Here is a 15,332-nt window from a genome sequence, read left to right on the forward strand (position 1 = left end):
GGAGCAGGGCGCAACACCAACGGCTGCTGAAGGGGCACAATGGGCAAAAATAAACACCGTCTTAAGAAATTACTAATGATCTCACAAAGAGGGTCATTGTCTTCTACCTTTATGTGGATTCCAAAGGCAGCAAGGTCTCCACGCAGACTGTCACAAGCCTCCAGGAGGGGTTTTCTCTCCCGTATTAACTGCTGCCTCTTTTCCTTCTGTTCCTGTTTCGCTCCTTCGGCTGCCGCGGCACCCTCCATCGGCACTGCGTCTGCTTCTTCCGGCAGAGCAAGCGCGTAATGACGGACCTTCGCGCGGAACCTTACAAGCTCGTCAATGACGTTAGACAGCACAGCAGAGTTGTCTCCTAGAGCCACCTAGAAATCAAACAGGTTGCTTTACAAACATCTGAGGATGATTTAAAAATCAACCCCAACTCAGTAGCATACACTGAGGCTTTGTCACTTCTCTTGGTTGTGCATCTTCCATATATTGGTATCATTAAAACATCACAAATCGCATTAATGCTGGACAAAAAGTTACAGTGTCGTCATACTTGGAAGTAGTTCAGCGTATTCCTACACAGGAAAGCATCTATCTTGGAGCAGAGGGCTCTCACATGAACATAACATGCTGCATAACCCAACTGTGGAACTCACTGCCATCCCTGTTTCTCATTAGAGGCAAACTCCTAAGGGGGAGGAATAGGACAAACCCCCAACGAAAAAGAAAAGGCCTTTGCGGTATTTTATCACTAAGACAGAAGAGAGGGAGCAGACAACGGAGCAGTGAAATGTAAAGCACACGAAGGCCGGGGGGCGAAGTTGCTGGCAGCGACACTCGACTGGGAGCAGAAGAGCAGCTGAGTAATTAAAGCCAGAGGGGGCTGTATTTAAACACCAAACAGCAGGATGGAAATGAAAGGGAGTAGTTTCAGAGGTCACTGGCTGAAGCAAACAAAGAGGAGAAGGAGGCGACAGGGAAGCTATCAAAGATAAGAGCGTGAGATGCTCAATGCTCTCCACAATCACAGAAAGCAGCAAATTCCCCAAACTTTGAAAATATGTAAGCTTACTAAAGAAGTAGTTTATGAGATTGAGGAAGATAATAAATCTAAGTGCCAGAAATGCTCCATCATAACCTGGTGCAGGTAAAAGAGCAGGATAAATGCTTAAATACAGGAGGGAGAGGAAAGAGAAATGGTGAGGGGAGCAAGAAACATGCCTCTACAAACACCACTGCCAAAGTTCAAACCAGGCACCTGACACAAGGCAAGATCCTCCAAGAGGGGCAGCTTTAGGAGATAAACCAACCTGATTTCCATGTAGAACACTGTGTAGCTGCCCAGCGCTGACCTCCAATTTCTCTTCCTGCAGTACTAACCAATCCAAAGAGCTCATAAGAAGTTTTATATAGAAATTTGGCCCTTGCCTACCCTAGAGATGATCACCTGTTTGGCCCCGGCTGCACCCGTAATACGGCACTCCTCAGCAGAGCAGAAGCCCTCACCTTTGCTCCCCAGCTCTGGAACAGGCACAATGGTTTCCACCCATTGTTTTTTCAGACATATTCACCTTACCTGCCTGTGGCTGTGCAGGCTCCTTCTCTTGTCAATGCAGAGAGAGAGAGGCAGTCTTACTCTATACCAGACTAAGATGAACCGTCCCTTAGCGGTGCCTCTCTCCACCCACTACTGCAGAAGTACAGGCAGCTACATTAGACTGTCAGGCTCATTAGCTGAGATGAATCCCATCCTAAGAGCAAGACAGACCCACCGGCTATAAGCAAACATCCAAATGAAGAGGGCTCAAACACCGCTCCCCATAGCCTCTAGGTTGAGCTGTTAGCACAGCGGCAGCCAGGCCAGCTAGCCCTCTCCCAGTCAGCCCACATTCTGGGACCTGGGGTGGTCAGGGACTGCTCCCGGCAAGCTGCACACCTGGAGCCACCTGGCTAAGGGGCAAGAAAGGTTGGACGCTGAGCTGCTGTGGCTGGTCTTGAGGTCTGAGAACAAGCCCTGCACCATTTTATTTACTAGCTCGCAGCAGCCCATGGATCTTTCCAATGAAGATTTTGATTGATTCATTTCCTGGAAGCTGCAAGAGCAGAGGGACAGAGAAGTCTGACATACCGCTCCTTCCTTCCTGCCTACCTCACACCAATGTCTTCTGCTGACCCAGCTGCCCTAGAGAAACTAGCATAGGATAGGGAAAAAAAAAAAAAAAAAAAAAAAAAGAAAAAAGCATTCAGACTCTTGTTTCAGCAAAAACATAGGTGCAGCAGGCACCTGCATACAGACAGCCCAGAATCTGAAGGAATGCCTTTGCCATCCAACTTACAAATTATTTTTAGTGGCGTGCTAAACACATAACACAACAAAACACAGGTTATGAGGAGTTAACACACAGCCAAATCACATCCAACTGCTGTTTTGGAAGAAATTTTGTGGAAAAATCCACAAAGAGGCAAAGTAAATAAATGCATTTATCACTATACTGCCTGACTTCCAAAGGATGAATAACATTATTTATATTTTCTCATTCTCTTCTCCTTTTCCCCAAAAGAAATTTTTGCAGAACAGGTTCTGTGAAGAAAGTTTTCAACTTCTTGGTATTCAGCTCCAGATTTGAACAGGAGAGGAGCACAGAACAGCCTGCTAGTCTCCAACACCTTGTGTCATTTTAAATGCTCCCCTTCTGTACATCAGGATATCACCTCCATATTTATGACTCTCTTCCCTGTGCAGTACTTTGAGCTTCTCTCTGCTTCCCCCCCCCCCCCTCCCCATTTCCACCTTTCAAAGCACTAAAGGATATGTCAGATACTTCCAATGATGGCCCCCCCTACACCCTAGCACAGCTCAAGGCAGAGCGGCCCCTTTCCCCGCAGCCTGGCTTTCTGCAGAGTAGCTGGACCCCGGCTCCTGCTGTGCAGGAGGTCACAACCGTAAATATTCACATGGCTATCAAAGTCAGCCTGGGTGCAACCATCTGAAAGAAGAGGAAGAGCTGGGGAAAAGCCAGACATGTAACAGGACCGACTTAAAGGCCTCCAATGCTAACTACTTCTTGTCTCATTCCCACAGCATAATTGCTGCAGAGTCACACGGGAGTACCTCTGAGAAGAAAAAAGCCCACACTTTGTTCCACCTGCTCACATGCTCTCCGAAGACATCACGGCAGAAATTGCAAGCGGTGCAGAAAGGATTACTAAAACCATAAATAACTTTGTTAAATCTGACGCTTTTGGAAAGCATTCTATAAAACATAATGGTGGCACTGCTACCGTATACTAGCACGCGTAGAAGAGATGTTTCGTACCTGTCTTTCTCCAAAGGACATCCCAAGGGCATTAAAAAAGCCTTCTATATAGGAAATAATGCTTCCATACACAACAGAGCTTCTAGGAGATCCAGCATCCTGTTTAAAAAACACTCAAAAGAGATTGTCAAGTCAATATATATTACAGAACTCAGCATCTCTCTGTAGCCTCATCCACAAGGGAAAACTATTACTAATTATATAGATCTATCTCCACCAGTAACATGTGCACAGACAGGAACTTTCACAGAGATATAAAAGCACCTCACAACACAAAGGGAAAAGATTTAAGTAAACAGGGGAGGGGAAGAGCTTATTACCAAGCGAGGAGAAAAGATGCGTGAAGCTGCCGTGCATTACATGTGTGCAGTAAATTAGACCTGAAAATAGCACTTCTGGGCATGAAAGGGCTGTGTATGAAAAGAAAATAGAAGAACAAAATCCCAGCTTCAAGGGCACCTATAAAATAAATGATTAAAAACAAACCTGAATCCTTTTCTGAGTGTTATATTGATTTAAACAACGTGAAGACTGCTTTGAGATAGCTTATGGCATTTTGTCATGCCCCGGTAGCACCAGCAATCACCAGCAGCAGCAATATAACAGCATTTTTAAGAACACATGTATTTCTTTCTTTCCTCCATATTTATTTCACAATAAAAAAATAAAATCAAGATTAAATGATAGACTGAGAAGCAATTTAAGGGACTAACCCTTGCCTAAAAAAAAGAGTGATGACATACACAGCCAAATTAGCAGCTGGTTCTGGATTTTATCTGACATCTCCATTAGGGCCTAAGATATGCTGTAACCTAAAATTTGCAAAAGATCTGAACTGGAAGGAGCTGAAGCAGACCGCTGAGGGAAAGAAAAAGGAACGTGCCAACTAAGGTAAGAATGGTGAGAAGGTTAAGAGAGGAATGAGTAGTTATGTTTATGTGAATTTACTCTCAGTTCTTAAGGAGAAAAACCATGCACACAGTCAGTAAAAGGTAACACTCAGACAGCTGGGCTGCACCCAGAAAAACTCCACCACCACAACCAAAAATCTGAGCCAGCTGCCCCACAAATACCCCACCCAATTCTCAACAAAATGACTGACAGAAGGAATTCAGGAGAAACAAGCAACGACTGGCAAAACAAGGCTACTTGCATTTAGGAGTGGTAATGCTGCTACAGATCCCCGCTGCAAACTGGTTTGGGTCAGGGATTCACTCAGAGTCATTTTGTAAAGATAAGGCTAAGGACAGAATTTAAAGCCAGCACCAGAACAGGATCAGGAGGAGGCAGGATTTCTAAACCACAGCCTAATTCTCTCTTAAAATCAGTTATTATTATGTACTCAACATTTCTTTTACAGCACAAACATAGTCGACAGGATGACATCAGCAACCAAGGAGCTGCTGATGGACAGCAACAAGGACAGCAACAAGGCTGAGCTGCTCGCCTTGAGTGAGAAAGGGAGCTGTTGGTAAAAGGGGACCCAGAACTACTTCAGACTGTGTTTACTGTGCAGGTCTTGTCCTTACCAGACGCCTCCTTCGGGTCAGCATCAAGAAATCTTAACAGGGTCTCAGTTTGCCAAAAGCCATCTGAAGACAGACTGATGTAGGCATGCTGTCAGGCCATAATTGTAATTTGCTGATAGCAGAAGCCACTTGGTCCCCAAAGCTGAACTCACCACCATGACTGCCCCATGCACCTGGGACTGCCTGCCAAAGCCCCCACAGCCATCACCACCCCCTATTTCCCAATTTAGGTTGATTTCTGTGCATGGGCATTAAGCAAAGAAGCACAGTAAGGATATAAAACCAACACCAAAATTAGCAGCATGCCACAATGGCTTCAGGCCTTTCAAAAAACCTTAGGCATAAATAATACAGGGCAGCAGGAAAGAAGCATCCTTTGGACACAACAAAGCACAAAACAATAGCTGTACACAATTCCTGCAATACAGTCAGGACAAATGGGCACCATTAAGGTCAACAATTTATGGAGCTTTGTTTCTGCTCGTTTCTTATGTGAACAATAAACTAATCTGTCTGCATTAAACAGTAGGACAGTGGACAGCTGTCATTTTCTGATCTCTGTATCCTAATGGGTTACCTTAGTAACAGCCTTAAGCTGTCTGTTGCCATGGTGAATGAGGTCCATAATTGCTGCAACAGCCCTGGAGGTGTCAAAGTCATCTGCAAACGCAGCCTTCACGGTTACTTTTGTGTTGGCTAGCCTTCAAGAAGAAAAGGTAACATTTAAGATAAGACAAACAAGATGCCAGCAGTACAGTGAATTCATCAGCTATTCAGCCAGAAGGAGTCATCGAAAGGACACTGTCATTTCCTTCTGAGCTGTCCTATGATGGGCAATGCTACGCTGATCAGGGAGAATATATCTTTCAGCTGCGAAGGGAAAAACTTGACGCATGTCAAAATCCAAAGTGCTACATCCATTCAATAAATACACAGTTAATCACAGGAGCCAACAACAGCAGAGCAAGGCTTGCCTTAATCATTTAAAAGCAGATGGAAGATGAGGTTGGTATTAAGCACGTTAAAGATTTTGCCAAGTTCTTTTTTTTTCCAGCAGCCCATTTTTCATGCTAACAGCGTGCTTCTCTTCCAAAGCCACATCAGGCGCATCACTCCAGTGCCTGGCAAGAGAGCTGACACGGGGTCGGCCAGGAGTCCTGTCGGCAGGATCTGGCTCGGAAGCGGGCGCCGCTTCCTCATTTCCCAGGCAAGCCCAGTCCCAGCCCCGGGACTTCACTCGTTTTGGCCCAGATGGAAAGGTCTGGTGGGACCATTCACGTAGCAGCAGCACAAGCCAGCGGGCAACCAGTGCTCGTTGCTGCAGAGCCAGTGCCACCCGCTTTGAGCAGGAGGATGAGGACAGCAGCAGGAATAAATGGCGAGCTGCAAACAGCTGCTGGCAGCGCGCTCTTGTGCCCTCGACAGCACTGACCCAAGGACGCTGCTTCATGATAAAGCTCAGGGAGCAGGGTTATCTGGGGAACCTCAAGCTATCCTAGCACCTCTGGGGCTCTCCTGAACCCTGTTCTGCCTGCTTCCAAGTGGTTTTGCCTGGAATGCCTGCCTCCCCTCAGATATCACATGGCTGCTACCCTAACTCACTCCTCCCAACACTCTTCCCTGTAAGCTTCCCCCTCTCCACTGAGTATCGACCACTTTCCTAATTAAGAGCTCCGTTTCATTTTGGTTGTTTTTACATCTACTGATACACAAGTCGTGCTCTCCCACTGACAATCCATTTCAACTTCCCCACGTGCCTCACGGGTCTCAGCCTTATCTCTCACCAACAGGTCTCCTGCAGCCTCCTGCTGAAGGACTTGCTTTTGCTGAATACCACAACTAGTGAATTCATCTCCACTTCCCTGTAACATGTTCCGGTGCCCCTTGCAAGCCTTAGTCAGTGCAACCGCAAGCTCTCCAGCAGCAAAGTGCCCGCGCCAGAAGGAAGCCGGCTGCCTCTCACTTCTACAGCGCAGGGCATTTCGCCCCTGATCCTATGTCCCAGAACCACACGTACTTCGCTGCGGGGTGCTCGACACCCCTCCTACCCTGACTCCAGAGCACCACGCTCATCTTCTCAGCTCTGCACTCAACACACAGCACGTCTCTCTCCGGGAAGATGATCTGGTTTTCCTAAGGGACTCCAAAGAAGGTCCTCCTCGTCACTGTCAGGGCCACAACAACCATAATTTATTCTTTCCCTGTGACATCTCTGCCCCTGACCAGTTTCTCAGTAACTGCTTCTCTCCTCTGCTGCACACCACAGTGACAGTCAGCTTGATTACAAGCTCACGTGCCCAAGGTGTATTACTGTCCATTTCTCCTCTTTCTTCTTCAGCCACTAATGCACAGTTCTACTTGCAAACTGGGTAGCCTCACAACTTCAGTCATAGCTTTGCCTTCTACATCACTCAAGAGGGGCAAAGATGCCTGTATTAGAACAGGCACACTAGGTAAATAACACAGATTTTAAAAATACAGTGAACTAAGTGTAGCAGACCACAAGGGAAAACAGCTGGCTAGAAAAAGAAGGGAAAAAAACCCTGCCCTTGGTGAGGGCTGGCAGGGAAGACTGCTTCTCAGTCCTTGTCCTGCTTCTTAAACAGAACTCAGAACACTATACTGTTCAGCCCTCTGAGCCTGTCAGCAAACTATTGCTCGCATAATCACAACCTTCAAGATACAGGAGGTGCGCTTACCTTTCCCACAGTATGTCTTCTCTAACAGGGTCACATACCAGCTGTCCTTTTATATAAGCATTTGCATCTGTGATAAATGAAGAGATTGCCTGAAGAAGGTGCTTTGCGTCATCCATGCTGTCGTCACTAAATTCTACTGCTAAGAAAAAAAATTATTCGGGTGTTATGATACAGAGAATGTTGTCTGTCATACATAGAAACAATATCCTGAGGTTAAGTCATTCCAGGAAAAGTTTGTTATTATTTGCCACAGCAAACTTTCCTTACAATTAATTGCATGTTTAATTTAAAACTCTGTTCATGCGCACTAGGTGACTTAAATCAATACAAAAGAAAATCATTACATATGACAAAGTAAAACCTACTGGAAAGGTATCAGACTGATTCAAAAAGTGTCTGGAAGCTGACTGAAGCAATAGCTACTTGACTTTTTTTTTTTTCATTATTTAATCTCTCTGTAAAGTTATTACTGAAAAGCATTTGGACTGGACATATTTCTAAGTGTCCCCCCAGATTTAAGATGGCAAGACATACCTTTCATCTCACTCCTAATTTTGTTCCTATTCTAATTTAGGTAGACATGATCTGTATTTGGAGACCTCCAAAGAGACCTAACCCTCACCACCAACTCTGGGAGGAATATAGGCACTTACAGGTAAAGGGCTGCTTCACCAGCATCTAAAAATCTAGATGGACCTGAAGTTTTGCAGTCCAGATTCTGCACTAGATATACAATTCCCTCACAGTATCAAAGCTCAACTAATCATACCAATTTTCAAAGGCAACTATTAGAGAAAAATACAAATTGCTTAAACTCATAAGGGCATGTCTGGGATGGGAATCATCACTCCCATCTCACACACTTAGATCTAAGCCTCCTACAGTCACTGGAAAGAAAGATAAAACCTTAAGGTAAATGATTCATTGCGCCCTAAGCAGAGGTCTGCTTTACAATGAGATCTGCTATACCCTAACCCAGGGTGCTTCTCTTCCACCAACTGGAAAGCCAACATTACCCCCCCCACTGCTACAGCACCCACGCACATGGACACCCTCATTGCACTCAGCAGGACTCTAGCTTCGGCAGGCAGTTGCGCTTGGGGAACTATCGGCGTCCACTTCTGCTGGCTTAGGGTTAAGCAGGCTCCTCTCGCCGTCCCTAAGCCCTCGGAAGCGCAGATGCTGGACCGGCCCCCTGGCACTTTCACTGCGGGCTGCCATCAGCAAGGGGCAATTTTTTTATTTGTACAGCAATGTGCAATCTTCTGTTGAAGAGCACTCGGACCTCACACAAGACAGCTCACCCAACTTCGGTGGAAGCTGTGTCCGCCAACGACAGGCCTGGGTTTAAATGCATTCCTTCCCACAGTATCGCACCAGAGCTGATGACTTGAATCAAAGTGCCATTCGTAGCCAATGCAGTATCGATTCACCATTTTACGCCTGACCTCTGCACTAAGGTACATCCAAACTACAGCTTGCAGTGTATTCTTAATCTCATCAGCACTGAGCATCACGTGTAGTTTTCACAGCAATCTCGCCTCCGGTTCTGCACATGTTGCAGCCGACTGCTTTGTGAAATTACCCAACACTGCCCAGACACAGCCTCTTTAGAGCAGACTGAGCAAGGAGACAGATCTAAGAGGGCAGAAGCAGCCAGATGCGAGATCTGATCTTGGTTCCACTAGCCTAAATCCCAAAGAAGCCTAACTGTTTGTTTGAACAGACTTTCCATAGGATTTACTCCAGTATAACTAAGGCATAAGTCTGGACCTGTATTTGTCAGATTTTCCACTTCTAATTAAAAATCTGCATTAGTGCCTCATTAACACTGGTCTTAAGAATTAAGCTTTACTCAGCTTTTAAAAAGACCGAGGTACGCTTTTAGAAAACAGTGAGATATTGAAAGAGATCATTTATATCCACCAAGATTACTCAACTGATTACCCTGGTTACAGGAACTCCACAAGGAATACTTGATGAAAGTTTATCCTGATGAAGCCTGCTTTGATTAAAGCCATTCTTCTTCCCCGATTCACGGCACTTTCCTAAACCACCGCCTGCAGGCACTGCAAACCCGCATCGCAGCACAGGCAAGCCCAGCCCTATAAATCTTCACCACACTCACTACTCCTTCCCTCCTTTGCCACGGAGGGCATCAACGCTACATCATCAAATTACAAAATGTATGTTTATTAGCACCAACAAGTGAAGACCAGAGGGACCAAAATGTTACAGTTCACTCAGGTTCCCAAAATCACGGGAGCAGTTCTGGTGACCAGGAATGAGTTTTGGGGACAGAACCCCGCTGCCTGCAGCAGGCTCGCAGCCCCTCCACCTAACCGCATAAAGCAAAGCCACTGCTGATGAGATGCAAGAGGAAAAGCAGTGCCTCACAATGGGGTCCCACAGGGCTTCAGAGACGGCACCTCTCCTTTTAAGCTGTGCCCAGAAGCAGCCTGGCAGGCACGCTGGTGGTGGGCACCATGCTGCTGCCTGTAGCACCTAGGAAAGACCTTTTCCCAATAGCCCCAGGCAGGCTGAAAGGTGGTAATTCAGGCCAAGAAGGGGACAGCCAGAGGCACCAGCCACAGCAAAAGACCTGGATCAACACCACTGCCCCCAGAGCTCAGCTTAACCCCGAGCAGCTCTGCCCCACCAGCCTGGGCAGGGAGAGGGGGCGATGGAGCAGAGGGACCCCCTGCAGAGACACACCATGGAAGGGTGGTGAACTGCATCAAAGCCTCTTCCCTCCGACTTTTCTCCTCTTCCCCTCGAGCAAGGCATCCAGCTTTATCCTCCCTGCAACACGGACCGCCACAGGAGGGGGCCCCCGCTCCCACAAAACACATGCACCTCCCCACATGCAGCCCTCCAGCCCTTGCCCCTCCGTGGTTGGGGCGGTTTGGAGTTGAGTTTGCCCAAACCACAAAAAAAGACCCATTCCAAGCCCAAGATCTGCATAAACCACAGCACCAAGCACGAGCCATTCCCAACTGCCAGGCGCTGCCCTCATCTGCATGCCTACAAAGATCTTTTACAGGCTCGTTCCGAGCACGGTTACATCACCCGACCCCCCAAACCTGGATTTTAGCAAGTACAAAAGGCTCTCCTTCACAGGCTGGGATGGCAGGAAGCATTGCCAATGAGTTTAGGCTACAAAAACCTTCTTAGGAACAAACAGAAGGTGCTTGGGATCTCACTTCTAGTAAAAACACTTAGGAAGCAGACAGCAAGACGAGAAGGAGTGCAGTAAGCTTATCTTTAGACCAAAGTGAGTTGATAGCAGGGACACAAACTGACAAGCTGCATAGTAAATACCTGACTCAGCAGGGACTGACTCTGGCTCTTCATGGGACAGGGAATAACCACACCCTATCTCATAAGGTGGAGGTGGCAAATGCAGCAGACCTTCAAGCAATCCTTATCTGCCGACTGTCTTACTGGCACTATACTCTGACATACCACCACCATATCCTTTCATCAAAGTCACCTGTATTTGCACCAGTAGCCCTCTGCTTTTATCACAGGAAGGTGTTTAACCTAGAAGTAAGGCAAAAAAAGGGTCACATCCTTCTTACAGAGGTTCAAATGCAGCCACCTGACAGGCAGCAGAGAAGGCGTGCAGGCAGCCCTCCGCTACTGGGGTCCAGTGCCATTCCTTACCCTGAGCCAAACTTAGAAATTGCCAGCCATTCGACTTATAGGACAAACATATATATGATAGCGCGTTAGCCTTTTTTCTTTCTTTTGTTTTAAATACACACTTGTTCAAGACTCCCACGTGCCCCCGGGGCATCCAGGGAGACGCTTATGTGCGCACAAAATATTTCACCTCCTGACAGAGACCCAGAGTAAACAGCCAGGTGTGCCACTGCCCTGCGGCATCACCCCAAAACAGCCAGGCATGCCGCCATCCCACCGCCTCACCCCATGCTGGCAGGGCTCCCCACTGCCTGCCCCCTCTCCTGCTCCAAACCAGGGCTTGTTCTGCAGCAAACCTCCCACCTGGATCTGCTCCTCCCTTCCTACCATGGTGGAGGCTGGCAGTTAATAACCAGCAGTTTCTTTACTATCCCATGCCTCAACATATTTCACGGATGCATGGCACTCCCGATGCCTTCAGCTGCCTTAGGAGAAGGGAGGCTCCACCGGGAAGATCAGAGAGGTGGCTCCCGCAAGCAGCTGGAGGTATTAGCAAGCAAAAAGACTTCTCAGTCCAATGACTGGACGTCTATAAAGGCTTACAGCGCACTGCACGCTGACGGACGCTAGCAAAGCCACAGAGCTTTAACCACGCCAGTTCTCATGGTTCATCACGCTGCTAGAGGTGCTTTATCCCAGGCAGCTAGAGGCCCCGCTGAAATAACGCAGCAGGAGTTGCCCCGTGCTCCACCATCCCCTTACCATGCCAGGATGGCCAACAAGCCAGATGACCCAACAGTGGTTAGGGAACGAGCATCTGCTTTTGGCAGGCCCCAATAAACTGGTAAAAATACTATCCATGCGAAAACCTTTTCCAGTTCAAAGTAGCATCTGCCTGCTAGAAACACCACAGTGAAGACAGGGAAGCTGAAAAATCTCCAGCACCTCTCCTCACCAGCAGTATTTGCCAGGCTAAGATGATCATCAGGTTATCAAGTGCTGGTGTAAGTGAGCTGCACTGCACCACAGAACTGCCTGAACACTCAGTAACTCCACAGGACAAAAAACAACAACACAGCAGGGAGATAAAAAGTTATTAGCAAGCCCTTGTCATACCCTACAGGAATACAAGGTGAAGCTCTACCTAGATAGGTCTCCAGAAACAGCTGATCGTGACTGAAATACAAGTGACTGCAACAGATGCAAATCGGAGATGGAGGTAATTCATTAATTGAAAGTGCAATTAATTGAGAGTCTCAATTAACTACGGCTCAGGAAGGTATTTAGACAAACAGTTACGTACCGTGCTCGGTGAAGACGCTTTTCTAAACGAGAGCCAAAGAACAGCCCCACAGAGCACTGCCAACCTTTCCACCCTCCGGAGGGGAACTGCCAGGCACAGCAGGGAGAGCCCGCTCCACCACTGCGCCTCTGCATCAGCAGCCTGGGAAAGCCACGCATGCCTCAGCAAATACGCGGTTTTTTTCCTTACCTGAGCTGTATCTGCTGCGCAGACAAAACATCCTGAATTGATCCGACGAAAATTTCTTCAGGAAATCCTAAACGGCACCCACAAAAAGACAGCTTTAGCATTATTTCAAACAATTTCTTCAGTTGTTCCACCCCCTTACACTGGTTTCAAAGCATGTTTCAGACAAACTAACGTGACAAATAACCCATCTTTGCAGTTTAAGATAGTAGGCGTAAAGCTTTAAACTGTAACACTGGTTTAAAGTGTAAACTAAATAAAAATCTAATTCCATATAAGATAGATGTGCATACATATACACAAGATATAAACATACGCACAATGTCAAATATAAGACAGTGAAAAGTACTTTGGAATCATGATCAAACATACGCCGTATAAAGACCTTTGCAAAAAAAACCAGACTGAAATTACCAGACTAAGATTGGGATACAATCTTGCAGGAAAGGACAGCTCCTGAGTTTTGCAAACTTTATGAAAAAAGAAGGATTTCTTGAAAAAGAAAATAAAAATGTACTTCTGCAGGACTAGAATATGAAGGAGAACAGGGAGTGAACTAAAATAAATTTTTTTTAAAATATTGCTGGAATTTATCTGTGTTAATTATGAAGCCTCATTAACTTAACCCTAATATTTATCTAGCTTTACAAATAATTTGCCATAGTAAGTTATTACTATTACAGCTAGTATAATTAATTTATACTACTAGTATAAAGAACTGCTTAAATGCTTGGAAGGTACACTGATAAAACATTCAATCACTTCCAACTCTGCTCTCAGCAAGGCTGGACACTATGGCAGATTGACTGTGAACACTGCATTCCTGCTTTGGGGTTTGTTTTTTTAATTTGCAAATTAGTGATGGTAAGAGTGTAACACTGAAGTGCAGCTGAAACAGAAAATCATAAGAAGTCAGCACAGGTGAGAAAACATGGAAAGTTTCATTTGCTTTAAGACGCACATTTCAAAATTTAGCTTCTGCTACCAGACTAAACCAGCCTGAACACTGAAGGTACCAAAGTGTAAGCAATGTGCTATCTCTCAAGTGAAAATAAGAAATAACTGAGGCAAACAGGGCAAGCTAAACGAAGAAATAGACAGTGATACTGTTTGTTTTGCCAGGTGGGGCTTTTTGTTGTTGTTGTTTTAAATAAACTTTATATAACTGAGTGTACCCAATGTGTCCAGCAGCTTTACACTAATATACAGAAGTAGAACAATACCAGTAAAGTACAGAAATAGATTCAAATTTGGGAAAGGACCATCCAAACTGGAAAAAACAATTTTGCATTTCATTAAAAACACAGTACAGAGAAAGTATCACAGATCTTTCAAAGCAGGTTGCTCAGCCATGTGTTATCACAACATGCTTGATTTTGGTGGTCAGAATTAATTGCTATTTTAAAAAAAAAAAAAAGTTGGAGAAGGGGACAAGGGGGAGGCAAAACAGGGCAGCTGGGTGTGGAGGATGCAGGGCGGCCGTGCCAGGGTGACAGCCTGGAATGCAGGCAGCCACAGGGAAGGTCCCAGATGGGCCTCCCCTCTTTCGGGGTGGGCACAAAAACTTCCACATAGGGCTTAACTTTCAAGATGCAGGAACGCTGTACAGGAAGAAATTTGTTTCACTGGACTGAAAACTGCTTACAAGGAAGGATTAATACTTGTCAGCCGTGTCTAAGGGCAGAAATTAAAAGCGGAGACCCACAAGGGAAGAGAGACAGGCCTGAAGTTTTTGTTTTCTCAACACAAAGAAGTCCCACCACAGCCATGGAGGGGAACATTTCTGCACGTTATTTTTAACTGCACACATTGTGTTCGTGGTCATTTCTCCACCACATCCACAACGTCTGCTGAGACTCAGGAAATTTCTGTGAAAACTGTGAGCGATGGGTAATTTTCCTGGGGGAGACAGGGCTTAACTGTACCCAGACAGCATCAGGAGAATTAAGAATAAAGCAGCTCATACTGAACTCCTTTTTTAAAGGGATTTTAATTAAGTCTTCTGAGAGGGCAAAGAGGAACATATGTGCTGAAACAGCTTCTCAAGCTTTGTCTAAAGGAAGGAAACTACCCACTCCTAGCAATAGGTGCCAACCATCATGGGACCTACCCTAGCGCCAAGCCCAGCTGTTAGCACCCACGCCTGGCAGAGAAACCCAGCTCTGGGCTACACCAAAAACTCCAAGACACAGTAAAACAGGACATATTCACGTGGCTTGTGGGTACCAACAGACAAAAGCTCTCTGTGCATCAGCAAGGTCACCGTATAAAAATAAAGGTGTATACAAGAGACCGCTGGCATAGTGCGGTTGCAGGACACCCAATAGCTTCCTGACAAAATGCTGACACTATGTCCCATTTTACCTAAAGCAGAACAAGGAAAAACGTCTGCTCTTTTCTAAGTCCCAAAAGCATATGCACTATTAAGCGCAGTCAGATGAGAACCTATCACTATAGAACAGAATCACTTAGGTTGGAAAAGACCCTTGAGGTCATCAAATCCAACCGTAAACCTATAATGCAGAAGTCTGGTATTGGGCACAAACGCTGCTCCTACAAACACCCTCAGCTCAGCAAGAGCCACGTTATAAGCAAACCCTGATTCCAAGCAGGTTTCCCACATCCAGGTCCGCAATAACAAATACAGCACTAGAGAAACACT

At 46.1% G+C, this 15,332-nt stretch overlaps 1 protein-coding gene across 7 annotated transcripts in view; it reads right to left on the minus strand.

The window, feature by feature from the left end:
- The window catches only part of CARS2 (cysteinyl-tRNA synthetase 2, mitochondrial), a 37,874-nt gene that overhangs the window by 3,035 nt on the left and 19,507 nt on the right, over window positions 1–15,332 (minus strand). For 5 of the 7 annotated variants that reach the window (XM_049834677.1, XM_049834679.1, XM_049834675.1 and 2 more), the window contains 5 exons: window positions 12,674–12,740; window positions 7,537–7,675; window positions 5,415–5,538; window positions 3,309–3,407; window positions 108–365 (listed from right to left, as the gene is read on the minus strand). In XM_049834677.1, the coding sequence (XP_049690634.1) occupies window positions 108–365; window positions 3,309–3,407; window positions 5,415–5,538; window positions 7,537–7,675; window positions 12,674–12,740 (687 nt within the window). The other 2 variants (XM_049834676.1, XM_049834678.1) reach the window with 2 other exon arrangements.

The sequence above is a fragment of the Accipiter gentilis genome, chromosome 31, assembly GCF_929443795.1.
Source record: "Accipiter gentilis chromosome 31, bAccGen1.1, whole genome shotgun sequence".
Lineage (NCBI taxonomy): Eukaryota > Metazoa > Chordata > Aves > Accipitriformes > Accipitridae > Astur > Astur gentilis.